The following is a 20,995-nucleotide window of genomic DNA, read 5'->3' as shown; positions in this document are numbered from 1 at the left end:
GATGTGGTACTGTCCACATCAGCATCACAGTAAATGCACCACAATACTGACCTGGAAAAGCACAGAGGCTTCTCTCTCACCACTGACTAGAAAGTGCATTGAAAATGAAATATCCAAGTCATATACTCCACAACTTAGTATATCTGACCATTGCTGCTAACTCTGGATACAATTTCCCCACGAAACAGGAAAAATCTAAACATGAAAATAATCTTCTTAGCTCACTGTCGTTTTATGGTCTCAAGTACCCATGAACCTGTAAGCAGGATGGTGGGGAAAAGAATTTTAGGGTACTTGGCTGGCCTGGTCGAAGGGCACGTGACTCTTGATCTCAGGGTCATGAGTTCAAGTAACATGTTGAGTGCAGAGATTACTAAAAAAAATTAAAGAAATAAAAAGTACCTAAACTAATTCATTTTAAGGACTTTTAAAATGATGCTTTCTTTCATCTGCTATTACAGAAGTTACTTGAATACATATCTGAAGTTTGTTCACATATCGGAGGCTCATTCTTGGGGAAAATGCTGTGTTTTTATGGCACCAGATTAAATATTAAGCACCATCTGATGTGGGAAGCAACTTCTACAGACAGAACTTATAGGCTATTTGGGTCACATCATACAGCAACTCTGTAAACACATTTCAAGAGAAGGGCAAAGACAAGTAGCATAAGTCTTCTCATTCAGAAAAATCCATCTTTTTGCCAGAAAGTGTCCCCTGAAGAAAAAGGGGACTAAGAGCTAAGGCCTCCCTGCTAACTAAACCCTAAGATGTAGATGTGTTAAATGATACCTCATCCGTGAATAAAGCTGGGCTAAGGGGACTCTAATGTTCACCCCCTGTGATTCTACCATCCACCTTGCCCTTGTCAAGTTAAGTTACACAAATATATTCATACCAGAACATTCCAGTCAGTCATGTTAAAGAGCCTCCTACGCTGTAAAGTGCTATACAAAACGCCAGGTATTCAATTATAAGTACACCACTCAAATGAAGATTTCACTAAACACTAGTCTTTCAGCTCATTCCAATATTCAATAGCCTTTAGTGTTGAGTTTTCTTAGGTGGTTGCTGACAATTTCTTCCTTGCTATTTATAAAAAAAAGGAAGCGATTAAATAGTTATGTATCATAAACTAATCTCCTTTATTTCAGTAAAACTTGAAAAATCTTATGCATTGTGCCAGATCACTTACTCAGTAGTCAAACCCTATCCCCAAACAAATCCATAAATTAAGGGCTTATACTAGTTGTCCTCATGAACACCAACATTATTAAGGTATTCCACTTATATCTAGATTACCAATGTTATCATCCTCAAGCCAGAATATTTCCTAGCAAGAAAACACAGGGACACATGGGTGGTTCAGTCACTTAAGTGTCTGACTTCAGCTCAGGTCATGATCTTGCAAGTTCACAAGTTCAAGTCCTGGGTCAGGCTCTGTGCTGACAGCTCAGAGCCTGAAGCACGTTTCAGATTCAGTGTCTCCCTCTCTCTGCCCCTCCCCCGCTCACATTCTGTCTCCCTTTCAAAACTAAATAAACATTAAAAAATACACACACACACACACACACACACACACACACACACACACACAGATATGAATCTCTTTAACCCAAAACCTTCTATACTGTATCTGGGTTCTTGATCTCTGCTCTTCTCTAAAAGAATTACATCTGAGACTAAAAGGAAGTAGAACTTATACAGTGATTAAAAAACTCTATCTTCTACACACAGTTGTAAGTTATAAAGGTGTAAAAACTACAGATACCTCTGAGATCAGCTGAGATTCAGATAAAGTTTGACTCTAAACAGCATTCTTCTAAAGAAAGAGAGAGGGACACATTCTTTTTCGTAAGCCTCCAGAATATGAAAGATTAAACATATGATTAAAAATTTCAATTATGCTATTCCATGCTACTTGCACATCTTCATTTTTAGCCCTTGCACTCTTAAAACATAGAAATTAACCCAGAATTTCTTTTCCTTCCCAGCAATTCTCAAGGCTTTTGATTGAATATCCAGAAACAAAAACTAAAGGTTAATCACAGTGATAACTACATTAGCTATCAAATCTTATCAAATGATTGCCCACCAATTTAAAATCTTACATTACAGTCAGACATAATGACTTGCCTCTTGCCCCAAGACCCTGGATTCCATTATTCCTCACAGAGCTAACCTGTCTCTTTGCTTCCATTCTGTCATTTTCATCTATGTTAAAACAGGTAAAGCAAAATTCCAAAGGAAACACAAAGTGACCAGGAGCTACATGAGACTATTACCGTCCCCAAAGCAACTGTTTTCTCTGGATGTAGAATCTACAGGCTAATGAAGGTGTAATTCAAAGGCTTTCCATATCATTTCCTAAAACCTAGTGATACCCTGGCCACGCCATCCCCCTCCCAAACTCCATGCCACGTTTCCACTTAAAGCTACTTGAACAGATATCCCATTGTAATCCTTTAAGCTTACATAAATATCTTAACAGGTTGCAGGGTGAGAACATAAAACCAACTGGATATTCTTTCAAACAATTACAGTTAACAACTCTGCATCAGTGACTAGTGAAAAAATAAAAGTAATATAAAAAAGAAACAGATAGGGGCGCCTGGGTGGCGCAGTCGGTTAAGCGTCCAACTTCAGCCAGGTCACGATCTCGCGGTCCGTGAGTTCGAGCCCCGCGTCAGGCTCTGGGCTGATGGCTCGGAGCCTGGAGCCTGTTTCCGATTCTGTGTCTCCCTCTCTCTCTGCCCCTCCCCCATTCATGCTCTGTCTCTCTCTGTCCCAAAAATAAATAAACGTTGAAAAAAAAAAATTAAAAAAAAAAAAAGAAACAGATAAAAAGTTATTTGATCTTTTCAAAGAAAACTGAAGACTGCCCCCAAACCATTGATACTGATGATATGTCCCACAGACTCCCTGGGAGAACTGATTTAACACACTATAACCAGCCTACTCAATACATTTTAAAGTAGATGAAAAGCAAACTATTAATTCCTTTCAGAGGTATGAAAAAAGCTCTCAGGAACCAGTACCAGGGTTAGGAAAAAGGATTCAGAAAACAGTGCCTTGGAGGCCACTGTATTATTGACCCGGTGGCTCCTTAAGACTGGATTTAAAGCATCAAAATGTGGGGAAATAAAATTGTTCCCTCAGGCTCCAGTGACCTTGAATAGAATGAAATGACTCAGGTTTGCCTGTTTACATGCTGCTGTGCCTCCTTTAAACCTTACTTTAAAAGGAGAATTTGACTTTCTCAGGATAAAGCCCAAAGGTCAAACAGGTTGTGGAGAGTCAAGGACATCACCGCAACTAGTCTACAAAGTGAAAAAAATAAAGAGATCTATCACCTCAAATGCAAAAATGCAAATTTCTGTTGAGCTGGACAGGAGGTTGGGGGTGGATTACAGGACTTGTGAGCCATATACACTCCCCCTTCAAAACCAAAGCATTATGTAGAAAACAGAGTTCCAACAAAAAGTACAATGATGAGAAAAGAACTCATTAAGAGCTAAAAATAAACTCTAATTCACAATATGCATACGGATTTAACAAAAAAAGGAAAACACGATGTAAAATTGCATCTGCTAAGTTAACTGTGCCCTCGTGGAAATCGCCACCCCCCTTACACAAACTGAAATCTGTAAAGTCTGTGGCGACTGAATAAAAGCAAGGCTTTAAATGTTTTCAATGAATATTCCAACAAAGAGAAAACAAAGAGATAGCAATTTTTTGTCTTAAAGTCCTCTGATCTGCTAACACTATAGGAATACTGGGCTTCTTAACATTCAAACATACAGGTCTCTGCATTTCCCTACCTGAACGTCTTATTTTATGAAATCAGAGTATTTGGTAATAGTGTTTACAACTGATATTAAAGGGGTACTAATTTTAGGGAAGAAGATGTCCATAAAAGTGAAAATAAGGCTCAGTTACTTTTTATCTAACCAGTACCTCATGACTCAATTTAACAACTTGCTGACCTTCCACGCCAGTAATAGACCACTGGGGAAGCTCAGCAAGAGTACCTTCATATTTTAAGTTAAGCTCATTCATTCTGAATAACACGCGCACAATACCACACAGAGCAATAACTCCACACTCCATCACTCTAGTTCATGGAGACTGATGTAGTATCATGAATCCTCTTTCTGGGCTCCCAAGTCTTGCCTTGAACTTCCTTTTCCCACTTTGTCCCACCCCTAGAAAATCAATTATCTTGTTCAAATCACCTAGAAAGTGAAGAACAAGACATTAGCTTTGGATTCTTCTTCCCATGTGATGTCTGAGAAATCATAAGACTTCAGATCTCTCTGAAGATTTTTTTCAAAAATTGTTTTACCTAAGGAAAAACAGTCTGCAACTGTCATATAAGTGAATGTGTATTAACTGGTAAGAAGGAGACAAGAGAAAGAGTATGCCTGTATGCTACCCACTCTATAAGAAACTCAACTTGAGGCAAATGGCTCATATAAGGCTACATTATGTGGCTAGACTAGTAAGTGGCTAGACTAGGATATGGACTCAGTGTACCGTGCTCTTTCTAAACTAACACTTCTAAAATAGCCTCATTAGGCCAACTCCCTAGCTGGGGAGTAGCAGGCATTTTGTTTCAATGTTAATCCTGAGAACTTGATCCCAAGCTAAGCAAATAACAACCCTAGTGTACATAGGGGTTTGGTAAATCCTATTACCACTGCATTCAAGTCCATTTCACAAGGAAAGATACAAAGGAAGGCAATGAACACAGTTCAAATTGAATACTTCCATCTTGCATCCCCCCGTGCCTCACCCCCCTTGTGAAGGAGGTATACAGCATAAGAATCTTTGCTCTTATTTGGAACAATGTAGAATGATCGCCCCTCAATGAACTAAATATGATATACAACATAAGGTTGAGTAGTTGGATCACAAAAAGATCGTTTTAACTGAGATCTGTTTCTTCACAATACTTGGAAGAGCTGCCAATGCTGCTTTACAGCTTTAAAGCTCCTCAGAATACAGTTGATGACAGAAACCATCACCAATAAAAGGACATTCAAGGGTGTCAAAATATTGACACTGTAAAACTTTAAAAAGCGAAACCACGTTTTAAGGAGTAAAACATGCTAACTAAAGCCACTGCATCAAATCAAACGACACTCACAAGTAAAATGCCAGGAAATATTTTTTAAAGCTGACCTTTTTAGTTGAAAAGGCAAGGGCTGAGGGTTTCCACAGCTCTCAAAATTCAGTAGTAGCAATGCACTCCCCTGAGTCAATTAACTTAGAACAAGCTCAGAAGAAGTTGGCGAATTGTAAAGCACAGTTTTAGATTCAATGACCAACTATTCTGTTCAGGAAATATTTAAAAAGAAATGTTCCAACAGGTACAAAATAAAACTGCTTTGCTCTATTCATAATTTAGAAAGTTAAAAAAAAAAAAGGCTATTACAAAGGTAGTGCAATGGATAAGATGACAGTGAAGTAAGAACCATGAAAAGAAAAACAGGTTTATTTTGTAGTATATCATAAAGGGAGTCAATTTCACACCGGAAGATAGACAGGATTTTAACATTGTATGGATTACAAAAGGAAGAAGAAATCCTGTATCAGAATTTAAAAACAGCTCTTCTCCCACTGCGTTCACCATTTTCTTTCTCATCTATATTATCTGTCCATCATTAGTAGGACAGCCACTAAATAATTGAAAGTGATTTCTATTCTATGCTACCAATCCCAATGCAGAAGTAACAAAAACAAACAAAAAGTGTGAAAAGATTTGCAATAACAAATAGCACACAAGCATGCACACTTTGCTGAATTTGAAGGGGAGAACTCTCTTTAAAAAAAAAAAAATTTTTTTTAATGTTTTCTTTATTTTTGAGACAGAGAGAGACAGAGCATGAGCAGGGGAGGGGCAGAGAGAAAGGGAGACACAGAATCCGAAGCAGGCTCCAGGCTCTGAGCTGTCAGCACAGAGCCCAAGGCGGGGCTCAAACTCAGGAACTGTGAGATCATGACCTGAGCGGAAGTCAGAGGCTTAACCGACTGAGCCACCCAGGCGCCCCCAAGGGGAGAACTCTTTACAGAAGAACTTCAACCACATTTTCTATTAATTTGAATGCATTAACAATGTTTGTGTTTTGTATCTAATTAATAAAGGAATCAAGTCAAAGGCACTAAACACATGCTCTTAATCTACTGACAAGACAAATATGATCATGATTCTAGAAGCCCCAATGAGGATATGGGTCAAGGAGGTATGGAATCGAAACTCCTAAGCCTCATTTGCACAACAGATTCAACCTCATTCTCCCAGTAAATATTCTTAAAAAGCTGCTGAAAAATGTGTAATCAGCGCTAGGGAGTTGCAATACTTTTCTTCATTTTCTTCTAATGGAATAAAACAAAGTGACATAAATATCAACATCAAGAAAATCAGAGAAACTGAAATCTCAATGACTGAGAAGTTAATCAGCAATGATTTTGTTTCAAACTCTTCTATATACTCACAACAGTTATCTTTTCTTCCCAGCAACTAGCCATTTCAGGTTGCACTACCATGGGACATCCCAAGAGCCTTTTCTGTTTAGGTTTGTTAACCAAGAGTTAATTTATTGTATGATAAGAGGGTCCTAGACAATATCACCCCAAATACACTAGTTTTGCCTAAGGAGTATTCCAAACAGAAGACAATTAAGAACCAACAGACACAGAAAAGAGTTCTCTACCCTATTCTTTTCTGCCTAAAAAGCAAATCACAAATTTCCCTTGGGCAGAGGTCCCCCTCCTCTATGACAGAAAGAGCAGAGAAAACTTTCACCACCAGAGATGGAGAGTTGGCACCAAAATGAGCAAACAAACCTTGCTAAAATATAAAATAGCTCAATACCTTCTGTTAGTTTCCCCCTTGTAAATTCCTGGTCACTTCCTCACAATTTATCATGCCTCAGAACCCAAACCCCCTTTCCTTTGTTAAAATGGTATATAAGCCCTGAGTCTAACCACTTATTTTTCTTTTTTTGTGAATTCCAGTGCATGTATAATGCTAATAAAAATTGTGTGCCTCTTCTGTTAAATCTCTCCCCTCCCTGTTTCATTGAGATATAACTGACATAAAACACTGTATAATCTATCCTTTGTTAGGTTCAATCCCTGGGGGGTCTATGAATGTAACTAAGAGAACTAAGAAAAAGTTTCTCTTCCCTGATAATGGTAAAGAACCATATTTAATTTCCTAAATTTGATAAATTTTTAATTTCATCATCCTGAAATTCATCATCTACATTAATCAATGCTGACACAGAAATATGTTCTATAAAACACCTCCAGTTCAAGGTTTGAGTGGAAAAAAATGAACACAGAAGAATTTTAAAGTCTTTCCCCCAAAACTTTAAAAAAGCTTCTACAGTAATAACATCAAATTTTTAAATGACTGATTAGCCATGACCATTGGAAAAGACAAAGGTGCAATTAAAAAATTAGGCTTAAATATATATTGATAAATATAAAGTTTCTTCAGCACCACCAAAAACAACAAAAAAATCACTTTATACAAATTTAGTCACTAAAATCTAAGAATAGCTATATTCAAACGTATTGCATTCCATAGTTAATACTTTAGGGACCACCAAAGCATCTACCTTGTAGAGCCAAGTTCTCTTGTTTTGCGAAGACCTGAGCACACAACAGCCTTTCTGCTAAATCTCTAATTAAACAGTACCCAGAGTCTGCAAAGTAAGGTGTTTATTAAGCTACCACCAGCCAGCAACCCACTCTGCCCTCTTCAACTATCTGTCTGAAAGAATCAGAATTCTTTTTTTTTTTTTTTTTAATTTTTTTTTCAACGTTTTTTATTTATTTTGGGACAGAGAGAGACAGAGCATGAACGGGGGAGGGGCAGAGAGAGAGGGAGACACAGAATCGGAAACAGGCTCCAGGCTCCGAGCCATCAGCCCAGAGCCTGAGCCTGACGCGGGGCTCGAACTCACGGACCGCGAGATCATGACCTGGCTGAAGTCGGACGCTTAACCGACTGCGCCACCCAGGCGCCCCGAAAGAATCAGAATTCTTAATCTCTTGATACTATTGACACTGAACAACTAACCTTAGGATTGTAACTGACACACACAACCACCTTTTCAAATTAATGTTCAGCAAAACAGCCTGAGGCTCACTCATTCTGATTGACTTCATCACAGTAATAAGTGCTATTAAATTTGAAGGCATGCATTAGAAAAATAAAATACCATTTATCTGTTTCAATTCTGAGAAGCTAAGACTGTACTTGTTTATGGAAAAAAAGAAAAAAAAAAAGGAGGGAGGGGCTCCTAGGTAGCTCAGTCAGTTAAGCATTGGACTCGATTTCAGCTCATGTCACGATCTCACAGTTCTTGAATTTGAGCCCCGCTTCCAGGGGATTCTCCCCTGGATTTCTCTGCCTCTCCCCTGCTCGTAAATTCTCTGCCTCTCCCTCTCAAAATAAATAAATTAAAAAAATAAAATAAGGGGCGCCTGGGTGGCTCAGTTGGTTAAGCGTCCGACTTCAGCTCAGGTCATGATCTCACGGTCCGTGAGTTCGAGCCCCGTGTCGGGCTCTGTGCTGACAGCTCAGAGCCTGGAGCCTGCTTCAGATTCTGTGTCTCCCTCTCTCTCTGCCCCTCCCCCATTCATGCTCTGTCTCTCACTGTCTCAAAAATAAATAAATAAAAGAAAAATTTTTTGGGGCGCCTGGGTGGCGCAGTCGGTTAAGCGTCCGACTTCAGCCAGGTCACGATCTTGCGGTCCGTGAGTTCAAGCCCCGCGTCAGGCTCTGGGCTGATGGCTCAGAGCCTGGAGCCTGCTTCCGATTCTGTGTCTCCCTCTCTCTCTGCCCCTCCCCCGTTCATGCTCTGTCTCTCTCTGTCCCAAAAATAAATAAACGTTGAAAAAAAATTTAAAAAAAAAAAAAAGAAAATTTTTTTTAAATAAAATAAATAAAAACTGTCAGTTATTTGATAAACAACAAACAAATAAATAGAGAAGGGAAGAATACAATGGCATTACAATGAAATTTGAAAAGCACATTATTTTGATAACAAAAACCACAATCAAAACTAACTTCAACGTTCTCAGGAAGCAACAGACATAACTCAAATCTGGCTAAGAACCTTCATGTTAAAAAAAAAGATTTTACCACACAGGCCCTAAGGCGAAACAAGGTGGGAGGAGTCTGTGTTTCCACAGATGGCTGCCTATTGAGAGGTAATCAATAGTGGCAAAGTCCCTCTTGGGTCACCTATAGTTTGTATATGTTTCTTTGGGCCTTTTTTTTTTTTTTTTTAATGTCTATTTATTTGAGGGAGAGAGAGAGCACGTACGCATGTGACAGAGAGAGGAGTGGGGGAGGGACAGTGAGAGAAGGAGACATAGAATCTGAAGCAGGCTCCAAGAACCGTGAGATCATGATCTGAGCCAAAGTGGGATGCTTAACTGACTGTGCCACCCAGGTGCCCCCCTTCAGGTCTTTGTTTTTCCCTTTTGTCTGAAAGATTCTAGTTCACAGCTGATGGGGTCACCACAGGACCCACCTCACACAATTCCTAGAATAAGAGTGAAGCCATCACACCAAGACAAAAAAGAGTACCACTCATGACCTGAGGTCTTCAACTAACTAACTTCCCTCGGTCTTCTATTAGAAGAAAGGAAAAGTAACAATGACAGAACAAGCTCTCTTGGAATTCTGAAAAATAATTACACATGTACACACACCCTTTCAGGGACAGGTCAGGTGTTCAGTAAAGACACAGCCTAGTGACTTTGACATCTCTAGTACTGAATACTAGGAGTTAACGCATTAGAAACCAATGTTGGGGAGGGGCAGCGCCTGAAATTTAGTTTACCACAGAATTAGGCACTGTGGTTGTAACAACTCTCCCATCTCCAGCCAGAGTTCAGATAAACCTGGTTAATTCTGGTTCTATCTCCCTGAAAAATGTTCAGGAAAAGAACTGGGTAACTCCCAGGTAAATGGAACATTCTGGGCCCTACACCACAAAGATTCTGATTCAGTAGGTCTGGGCATGGTCCAGGAAGCTGCGTTTCTAGTAGTCATCCCAACGGATTCCAATGCAGGTACTCTACTGACTACTTTAAAAGGCTGATTCCCAAAACTGCTTGCTTGCCCGTCAAAATCACCTGGGGAGATTTCTGACAACAGATTCCCAAGGTCTCCAGAATCTCTATTTTTAAACACTCCCTCATAGGAGGATGTGCAGCCAAATTTAGGAATCACTGGGCTATAATATCCAAATTCAAAACTACAGATTACGAAGTTTCTAGAGAAGCATGGACGTTCTTCATTTTATGTATCCCTCAGTCCTTTACTCTCAAAAATCTCTCCTTCCCCTTCTGAAGATGACACATACACCAGAAGATGCCTCTTGGTGAATGTATACAAGTTAGAGGTCTCACTATAAATTCATCAGTTAGTCCTGAAGTTAATTTTTCATGAGTTCTGGCCTCCAACAAAAGGCGAGGAGGAAATATCCCAGGAAAAAATAGAAAACCAGAATTCTGGTCCCTACTCTACTGCTTAATAGCCATGTGGTTTTGGACTAATTAGTCATTTAAACAAACCTGGGCTTCAGCTCACCTGTTATGTGAGGGAGCTGCCTAAGGTCACCTCAAGGACTTTTCTGATTCTAACACTCTATTACTGATTCCTTGCATCCTAAAATCTATTTCACTCCTCTAGAATGCAGCATCAGCAGGTGTCAAGGACTCTGAAGTGCATAAACTCAAAAGAGATGGACCGACATCAGCTAAACTATACAAGCAGCAGTGGCTTCTCATGACGAATGCCTAGAGACAGGAAATGGGATGAAGCATAAAGCTGGGCACAAAACCAAAGAAAGGGCCTGAAAAACAACATAATAAATAGAATGTAGGCCAAAAAGAAGATTACTATATTTACTACTGAAGAGGTTTCTCAATGTATCGCTCTAATCCTCATCCTATCAAAATAGTGACATTAATTTGCCAACACCAAAACAATCTAAAAATTATACACTCTTTTTTAGGACTTAGGAAAGAGGCACACACTTTCCTACTAGACCTTTTTTTTTTTTTTTTTTACCTGAGATACAGTTTCCTAAATTCGGCATTATTCAAATAAGGGAAGATTTAAGAAAAATGACAAAGAACAACTTAGATGTTTTTCCCAAAGAGTTATCTCATAGTTTTCTTACAACCCGAACAATTAATGCCCGTCTCTTACAAAAACAGAATACAAAGAGCTGGCCTGGCAGCTCCCGGGGAGGTAGGATAAATTGGATAATTAGACCCAGGAACTCAAATTTAACCCTAAAAATGTGTACTGAGAAACTACAAAAATTGGCTAATGCTAAACACCACAGGGCAGAGTCCAAATCCTCACACATTCTTTCAATCTTTCTAGATGTATTAATAGTAGCTTCTTAGAAATATAGGCCCACTTTGTAAAGTACAACCATTCAAAATCCAGTTTTAGAAACCTACCATTTACTGGACTATTTTGTTCTATACAAATATTTACTAAGACACTCAGAATTAAAAACAACGTATCTGAGGTAATCTATGCTTGCAGCTAAATGAGTCAGACCCTTCCAAACACTGTTTTAACCCATACTAAGAAGATGTCAGTGGGCTAAGTCAAAACATGGCCACTAGAAGAGTTCCTTTGTGTTCTTACTTGCCTACTCAACTTTTTAATCCATTATACAGCTCATTACCATGGATGTTCATATTTGAAACCTGCACATACTTTACTGTTATCAACAGGTTACAGAGAAGTTTCAGACTGTCTGATAATTAAATGAAAGCTTTTATATGCTCAATGTAAATCTAGTATTAAGGAGATATCTCCTAAAACAAGTTCTGTGGTCAAATAAGGCCAGAAAACTAGTTTCTTTACTGCAGGATTTTAATATGCGGTTTGTAATATGCTGATGATCTGCAGTTTGGCTCTTAAATAGGAAACTATCAAGGGAAGCATTTCTCAAACTTGTCTGTCAATGGAACATTCGTTTTAAAGAACAAGTACGGCTGTGTCTCATGAAATGAAGTTTAGAAAACATCTTTTGACCCTCATGCTCACTATGGATTTTCCTGGGTATTAAACAGAATTTTTACCATGGTGGAAAACTTAATTGGCCCCATCTTACTGAAAAGACAGGAGGGTGTTGGTGAGGGGTCAAGGAAATGGACAGCAAATACTAATTCACTTTGCCAGTATCTACCCATGTACTTCAGATCACCATGCACTACGGCACTACCACCACTATTTATCACACTAAAGACAGGAAGGCAAAGGGTATAAAAACACACAATTCCAATTTATCCACCTGCACCATAAAACAGTTCTCGTAAAAGACTTCAGAAAGAATAACACAATTCAAGACTGACCAGAGATGAGAGATAAAAGTCTTTGAGATGTTTTCTGTAGTAGATGCCTAATACAAATGACGTAGGATTTGTTTCATACTTTCATAAACTCTCAGTATCATAACAAAAAATGCAACTTTTATATACCTAATTCATGGGTTTTTTTGTTGTTGTTTTATTTTGTTTTGTTTTTTAACGGTAGGGATGGCTACTAAGCAATCAAACCAGAAATCACATCCTTGATGTCATGGCCTTTATGCCATTTAACACATAGTCATTTATGTCAAAGAGATTGCAAAACTCACATATAAAGATACTGATTTGCTAAAAAAGGTAGTAATAAAACTCAGTGTCAGGACAGACAAATCTAAGAGCCAGTTGTTCTATACTGTTTCCAACTTTTCAAAAACTGTTTCTTTATAAATTTCACATATGAGGCTCAGATGGATTTTGGAAAAAGAAATGGAAAAATACTATCCATTTGATTATCAGCATTCAAAAACAAAAAAACAAATATTCCTGATGATATCGTGGTGAACAACTAAGTAATGTAATTAGTTAAAATAGAATTACTCTGTATGGACTGATGACAACCAGGTTTTACTTAAATAAGTTCTCTCTGTGAGCCTCAATTTGTATGTGAGACCAGGCCCAGATGACAGCTCTAAGAACTTACTCACCTTGGAGACAGTAAGCCCTGCTGTCCTGAAAAAAGAACAGCTAAAGGTACTAATTCAGACAAAGTAAAAACTGACCTCAGAAATTCCCTAGGTGTGACCCCTTTTCTCTGCCCTCTCCCTCATTTTACCAAGGGAGACCTGAGGCCAAGAGCTGACTTGTCCACAATTACATGACTAAAGTTCAGACTCCCGGTCCAACTCTTCACACTGCCTATAGGTATTCTTTACCCATTTCAAATATTTAGTTTTATAGTAGGAGTTACAAGCCATGTAAAGCCATTTCATATACACCATCACCCAATTTTAACATGAGCATGAGAAAGCCTTTGTACACTTCACACATTTTCCATGTTTGAAAACAACTCCTGCCGGAAGCATTAACTCTTGTATCCCAAGAACATGTTCCTCATTTAGGTTTTGGCTTCTTCTAAGAATTTAGTTGAATCTTACAAAATTCTAAGGATATTTTCTACTACCTAATATTCAAAATGTAGTATCAAAGGACAAATTACCCATCCTTTCGTTTTTATCTTTAGGATAAGAGAAACACTCTTACACCACCTTTTCCTTTACTTATCAAGGAACAAAACATTAGATCCTACTGCACTCGAATTATATCAGTACAAATATTTATACATTGACAATGTGAACACTACCATTTACTCTGTCATATATATTATAAGCAGGACTATACAGACTTAAGGGAAAAGACATTTTAAGAGGTTTCTTCCTTCTTCCAAACAGAGTATTCTTCTTAGAACTCATTTGTTAAAATGCTAAATCATATAAGCTCAGGAACTAAAACTAAAGGTCAACATGACACTTTCTGTCCCATACACACATTCTTAAAACAGTTTTCAAAGATGTTATTATACAGTTCAGGGTATATGAAAGTCTAGTTATAACATATACTGCCCATAAAAAATATTTTATGCTTTAAAAGGAAAACAAAACTCTAAAACCAAAGTTTCATGCTGCTGATGTAGTCAGTAACAGAGTATCTAGACGTGTAGAACTGCATCACTGAATGACCTACTAGAAGAAAACCTATTATTTTCTCACACCTTGAAACATAATCCTTTAAAGGTGAGTAACCTATACAAAACTGCATACCTGTTATTTTGTCTCTTACAAGTTTACAGGACTCTATCTCACCGATGCTCCCAAAGAGACTCTTTAGTTCCTCCTGTGTCATGTTCTGAGGAAGGTAGTTGACTATTAAGTTGGTCTTGCTGTCCTCTGTGTTCCCAGAGTCAACCGGTGAGGAGCAGTTGTTGTTTATGGTGGTTGGACCATTGGCTGTGTTATTGCAAGTTGGCCCATTAGACAGTTGTGTTTCCATGGCAGCAATTACCTGCTAAAAACAGAGAAAATAAGAAATGTCAGAATTCATATTTCATAAACTATTAGAGATTCCAACCAAGAATGTAAATATGTGTCACTAAATACAAGTCGTTCTGCTGAAATTACAACAAAGCTTCAACAAAAAGTGCAACGCCTACACTAATTTCTACTTCATATATTAAGCTAGTCAATTTAAGTTCACAATTATACTTTCACATACATATTCCATACATGCACATAAAAGCACAATTTAAATGTTAAACATTCTCTAGAACCACATTCTGGGTCTACTCATATACCCTTACTCACCTGCAATGTCCACATACTCGAGAAAATTTAGTACCAAAGGGCATGGAATTAAACCCTGACTATATAATACATACTACAAGACAGAAGTGTTTAACATGCTATCAGAAAAACAAACCAAAAAATGGTCTTCCTAACTTTGAAGAGATTTTCAAGTTAGCCTAAGAGTTTCAATATTCTAAAACTGACAGACATCCATTAACTTAAAATTAAGGAGTAAGAGTATTTTAAAAAATATAAATTTGTCAACATGTACTGTTTTGGTTACATATTGAAAATGTTTTTGATTGACAATATCTTATACCTCTTCTGTTGGTAAGAACTAAGAAAAATATCAGATGTTAAAAGTGTTAGGGCATTAAAAGGATTTGTAGGATAACTTGGAAAAGAAGCTAGGCATACTTAGTGTACCTTGTAGAATCTAACAAGCCATTCTTGTCAACCTTGGCAGCTAAAGATCACCAACAAGGCAACTGATCTACAGCATCAAAATAAAATCCCCAAACAATGCAGTATGGCATTCTGCCTCAACTGTGACTTTAAAAGGGAAAAAAACAAAAACCTATCCAGTCCACCAAAACAACAATATAAAGATTTCAACTTTTGCAAACAGACCAGCCCAAGGAATTTTCATTTGAGCACATAAGCCTGTTGAAATGCAGGTAATAAAGTATCTATAAACTCCAAATACCGGATAAGTAGCAGATTTGGGGGAAATGGCCTCAAACTGTTCAGGCTACTCTAAAAATCTACTCATTAATAAGAAAATCTGGATCTAGTTTCCTAAAAATCAATGCTATGCTCTTTAAGCAAAAGAGTCACAAACCACGGCCCCAAATTTTCTAAAACCATCTTCCAATAGCTATCTACTTTGGACAGCCAAGATTGGGGGAAATCCAAAAATCAAAGCATCACTAAAAGAATTATCCTTTATATTTCATCCAATGCATCTCTCATCTCCACAAAGAACAACTTCTCAAAACTGACAATTCTGAATTGATGGAATGCTAGTTTTAGGGAACTTCTTTACATGTAAAAGGCAAAGAATTTAAGGCAAAATTTTTTAAAAGGCAAAGTAGAGGGAAAGAGTGTTACAAGAGAAAAAAAATTTTTTTTTTGTTTTTTTTTTTTGTTTTCTTAAAAAGCATATTGTGTAAGAAAAATAAAGGGTGCAACAGTGGAGCATACAGGAAGAAATCTCTACTGCCAAGAGATGTTTATAAAAGAAGGCAGCATAGGACAGATTGAGATTGGTCAACCGACCAGATTAAGACTGGTCAGACTGGACAAGAATCAGTGCTATCATGATAAAAAATCGGAGACAAAATCCAGGCCACCTATGAAATATCAAACAAACTAACTCTCTGCAACTTCATTTCCTTTTCAAAGAAATGGGTTTTTCTACAAGTTGCATGCTACCTCTCTTGGTTAAGTGTTCTCAGGGAATACTTAAAGGAGTAAGGGAAAATAAATCTTTGGACATCTGTAAGAAAAAAAAAATCTGAAAAAAAAAGATATGCATTTTATTATAATTAACAAATTTATCTGAAACTGAGAAAGGAGTTTTCAAATTTCCTAATAAAGCATAACTGTTCCAGTCTGCAGAATATTAGCTGTGGGTCACTTTCCACAGCACAACTCTTGTGGAATTTACCTTTGCCCAGCATTTATGAAGACAAAAGAGTCTCAAGATTAGAGTGGCCAAAGCCAATTAAAACAAATCATTATTCAAAAGTTAGAGTATGTGTAGAAACTATGTGAACCCCAAATATGAGATTTGGACTTAACTCATTGGGATGGCATTTGAAATATAAAGTGTTCATTGACTGAAATTAGCAGGATTTAGCAAGGACAACAAACACTCCTCACTTAATTGCACATTTATTTCCATGTTCAGGTGGCAAGAATGAGCTCCTAAGCCAACATTCAAGTGAACAGCTGCAGTAGGCTGTGTGTGCTGAAAATTACAGCATCTCTCAGCTATAGGACCATCTGCTCAGAATAAAATGATACTAATGTGCTATATTTTACAAATAATGCATATTCCATTGATAGGCTCAACACAACTGTTCACAGAATGCAAACTCTTTCAACGGTTACTGGGCAAATAATTTTCAGCCAGATTTACAATTTCAACAATTTTTTTTGAGCATCAGGAATTGTAAATAACTTCAAAATTTAGTAACCAAAAAAATACATAGTAAACAGAATGTAAAGAATTACGGTAACTTAGTATTCAGACCATACCAAAACTTTTTTGTTTTGTTTTTTTTAAAAAAGCTTGTCACTCTTTTCTTTGAGTCTGCACTAAATCCTAATTTTGATTATAAAAAGTTACATACAAAAGCATGGTTCTGATGCTACATATACCACTGTGGTTAAAATTGCAATGTGCTTTAAATCCTAATGATGGCCATACCGCAATAGGTTAAATGTAAGAATAATTAATATGCCAAATGAAAAGTTCAAGTGTTTGGTATGGCCTCAGCACTCCTGCAACATGCTAAAAAAAAGTAGCCTACAGAATTTAAGAAAAATCCCACAGACCCCAGTCCAAGGCTCTGCTGCCCACGAACCACTTCTAAGCAGAGAAGCCACATCACACAGTCTGACTGCCATGTTAGTTTGGAGTTGCCGTCTGCAATATGGACACAAAAAGTACCGTATGTTAGATGAGCAAGATAATGCAACAAATCAGTTTGTACAAAATTTACAGTGATTGTATTGATATTCCCAGCACGTCCATGCAGTGTGGCTTAATTGAATTTGAGGCAATTCCAATCTAATCTTTCCAAATTCATTTTAACATGTAGTTTTCTTGCACAAATTAAGCATTTTTAATTAAGAGCCTGATTTTCAAACAGCATTAACTAGTTACCTTGACATCTATCCTCAAGAACTACCTTAAACCACATCTCAAAAAAAAATTTTAGATAAAATGAAGCAAAACACTGCATGCTGTCCTGTCTTTTAAGAATGTGGGAGAAGGAAGGAAATGTGAATGAAATTTATAGTGAGAAAAGGCTGTCATGCAATTCGTAAGTGAATGCTTTGACTAAAAGTGCTTTTTCCCCAAAATATCAGAGAGGCATTAAAGGAAGCTATATTTGCCCACACTGTTACATTATACTATAAATGATCCTTAATCCTGGGACTCAAAATTAAAAGTGAATTGAAACCTTGTGAGGTTATTCTGCCACTATAGTCCAACTGATCTCTAACAGTTTCACTGAGAATTGTTCACATATACTAAAAGGCAGTAAACCAGCATCTTTCAATTGAAATAATTGGACCAATAAATAGGATTGTTTGGAGTAATGCTTATACAGGATGTCAGCTTTGTCCCTGAACGAAATCAAGTGAACATTTTTTAATATGTAAATTGTAAACGCAGCACGATTTGAAATTAGTGCTGCTATGAGGCCTCCAATATAGTTAATGAGCCATTTACCACTTATTACAACTTGCCCAAATACTAAACAGAACCACAATATTGGCACAAAAGCCAAAGTTTACATTTTAGCCATATATGCAGATCCTTTAAATGGTCAACAGAATATTCAGAAAAACTCAAGTCTCTGAAAATAGACAATGAGTAACAAAGGAGGGCCAAAAACATATTTTACTTGGGTGTATATGAATATAAAAATTTCATCCATAGAGTTAAACCTGGCTGTAAAGTGATTTACTCTTGATGCGAGTGATGACATTAATTAACATGTAACAATGGATTCCATTTTCTGGCATCTACGAAAACAGTTTAACATGCACTTTACAGGATGCCATGAAAATGTTTTACACTTCTTCCCTTCTCCCACTGTTACCAGGGAATTCAGTTGGATTCTATGTCTTTTATTTAAAAGAAAAAAAACCTACTTATAGTTGAACTAATCTGTGAAAAAATAAAGTGCTTTTTATACCCATGAAATATTTTGACAAGAAGCTAATTGTAGTTAGCCCACATGGTAGAGGTAGGACCACACCCAAAAGGTTCAACCAGGCTTAAATTTATGTCCTGAATACCCTTGGGAATTAATATCTCAACACTCTTCACTACATAAAACCATAGATTCACATTTAATGGCCTCAGTCTCTTCTATTCCATAGGAGGCGATGCTAATAAGCTAAGCTATTGACACCCCTCTTTCTGAAAGCCCCAGGGATGTGAACAATCACTTTATTGCACCAACTAGCTAGGAAGGCTGTGTATGGAAAATGATTCTACTGCACTTTTACATTTCAAGCACCCCAGACAGTTTCTCTGCTTGAGGCAGACACATACCTTTATGGGAAGTTATAAATAAGTTGCTCACATGGCCCTTACCTTTATGCTGGCCAACAATTCAGTTACTAAAAATGTAAAGCTACTTCCCCTTCACTTAAGGACAGGCGATTCTGCTCTACTCAATCTACCACAGACAACCGGCCTGCACTATTTATAGATTCTATTGGCTCTGAAACCCTTTGGAAAGGGGGAGGGGGGGGGCCACATTCCAGTATCACAAAACCATTCATTTTAAAGCTTAAAAAATACTGTTTCAATATATGTTCACACCTTAATTTAGACATCAATTGTGCCAGTTAAGACTGCTTTTTCTCCTGTTATTCTCCATGTAATAATTTATGAAAAGGCACCTTAGCAAAGATCAATCTAGAATATTCTAAACTTTTCCCTGGGCTCCAAGAGATAGAGGAGGTGTTAGTTTGGTGGAAGCATGATTTTACTGGGCGGGGGGAAGAAGGATGACCTCTGTCTTTGCATTCACTGTTATTTCCAAAACTCCATAAAGACTTTTTTTTTTAATTGATTTTTTTTCCCCTTTTTACTTAAATTGCCTTCTGTGTACTTTCATTTCTAAAGTTTCTTACACTAATGGATTTTAGGAAACCAATATTATCGCTCCATTTCTCCTATCTGGGAACAACAGTTTTCTGGTCACATGAGAGAAAAGAAAAACTCCCTATTTTCCAAACTTCCTAATACAAAGTTCTGAAAACTAAGGTTCATCAGTTTCTTTCCTATTTTCAACCTCTTGCAGACAGCCACCAAACAAGATAGACTTAATCAAAAACATCCTAAATATATTTTGAGAATTCTTCATTAAGTACAATGTCTGCAAGGGAAAAAAAGGGTTTCTAAGACCTAGATCCCAACTGATTTGGGGACCAGACCTCAGGTTAAAGTCATAGCAGGACCACTGAAAGACCACTGCACATCCCCTGGTGAGGCCTGTCCAACTGCCTAGACTCCTCCACTGTCATAGATTTCTGTCCACCTCTGGGCCCTCATGTTTCATCTGAACCACTGAATTACAACCTTCCCAAAGGTCCCTCATGAGGCTAATCCACACTAACACTACTACTTCCTAATGGATTTTCCTAAACCCTCAATAGCTCCCTGCTGTCTATCAAAGTAAGTACAAACTACTTGTGGTATAAACAGTATAAGCATCTGGGACCTTCTACAACTGCTTTTACCAGCCAATGTATTCAAGCACCTAAGTATCTGAACCACTCCTTGTCCCTCAAACAGTCGCAGTACATGCAAAGCCATACATTCTCTGGCTTTGCTCATGCAACTCAATCTGTCTAGAAGGCCCCCAGCCATACCCCACCACACATCCACATCACTGGTTGTAAGCTTTGAAAATATACCTAAAGATAAGAACAGTTTTTTTGTTTTTTTGTTTTTTTAAAGCTGAGCATGAAAGGGCAATGACCTCCCTTAAAGGCATGCAAACTTAGCTTTTTTTCTCTCTCTCACCTCAAGTATTTCAAACCAGAGATAATTATGAAAGCATATTTTCAATTTTTGGCGCACTCCATCAGCCACCCTTACCCACTACAATCCAAATTCTTATTAAACGGCATAAAAAGAGAAACTACCTTGATCAGTTGTGTACTTTTATTTCAAGAGTCTATCGTGCCAAACTGCCAACTACAAAAAAGCTGGAAGCCAAGACAAAAACATGGAATAAATGTGATCCAAGCCTCTGGCCAACAGGATTACAGAGATGTGGCATCTGGAATCTGGGTGTAACTTGAGGAAAATGGCAGAAGCAGAGGTAGATGTGAGGAAAAATAAACAGACCTTCTAACACAAAGGTGCTTTAAAAAGCATCAAAACTAAGTTATGGATCTCCAATGGTTTTAATTTGATACAGACTAGAAAAGTTTAAGCAAATATAAACGGTAACATCTCTAAAAAGAATCATGGCCAAGGTCAAGGGCAAACATTTCTCTCACACCTTGAAAGATCCAGCTTGGATAAAGTGACG

At 37.6% G+C, this 20,995-nt stretch overlaps 1 protein-coding gene across 8 annotated transcripts in view; it reads right to left on the bottom strand.

Annotated features, from left to right (window-relative positions):
• ELAVL2 (ELAV like RNA binding protein 2) overlaps positions 1-20,995 on the bottom strand; it is a 202,399-nt gene that overhangs the window by 52,547 nt on the left and 128,857 nt on the right. For 4 of the 8 annotated variants that reach the window (XM_047830164.1, XM_047830165.1, XM_047830169.1 and 1 more), the window contains exons 4-5: positions 17,265-17,355; positions 14,181-14,424 (exon numbers count right to left, since the gene is read on the bottom strand). In XM_047830164.1, coding sequence (XP_047686120.1) covers positions 14,181-14,424; positions 17,265-17,336 — 316 coding nt within the window. In that variant the 5' untranslated portion in view covers positions 17,337-17,355. The remainder of the gene's footprint in view (positions 1-14,180; positions 14,425-17,264; positions 17,356-20,995) is intronic. The other 4 variants (XM_047830166.1, XM_047830167.1, XM_047830171.1 and 1 more) reach the window with 2 other exon arrangements.

This window comes from Prionailurus viverrinus, chromosome D4, assembly GCF_022837055.1.
Source record: "Prionailurus viverrinus isolate Anna chromosome D4, UM_Priviv_1.0, whole genome shotgun sequence".
NCBI classification, from domain to species: domain Eukaryota; kingdom Metazoa; phylum Chordata; class Mammalia; order Carnivora; family Felidae; genus Prionailurus; species Prionailurus viverrinus.
The sequence above is the reverse complement of the archived record's forward strand: the minus strand, read 5'-3'. Positions and strand labels throughout refer to the sequence as shown.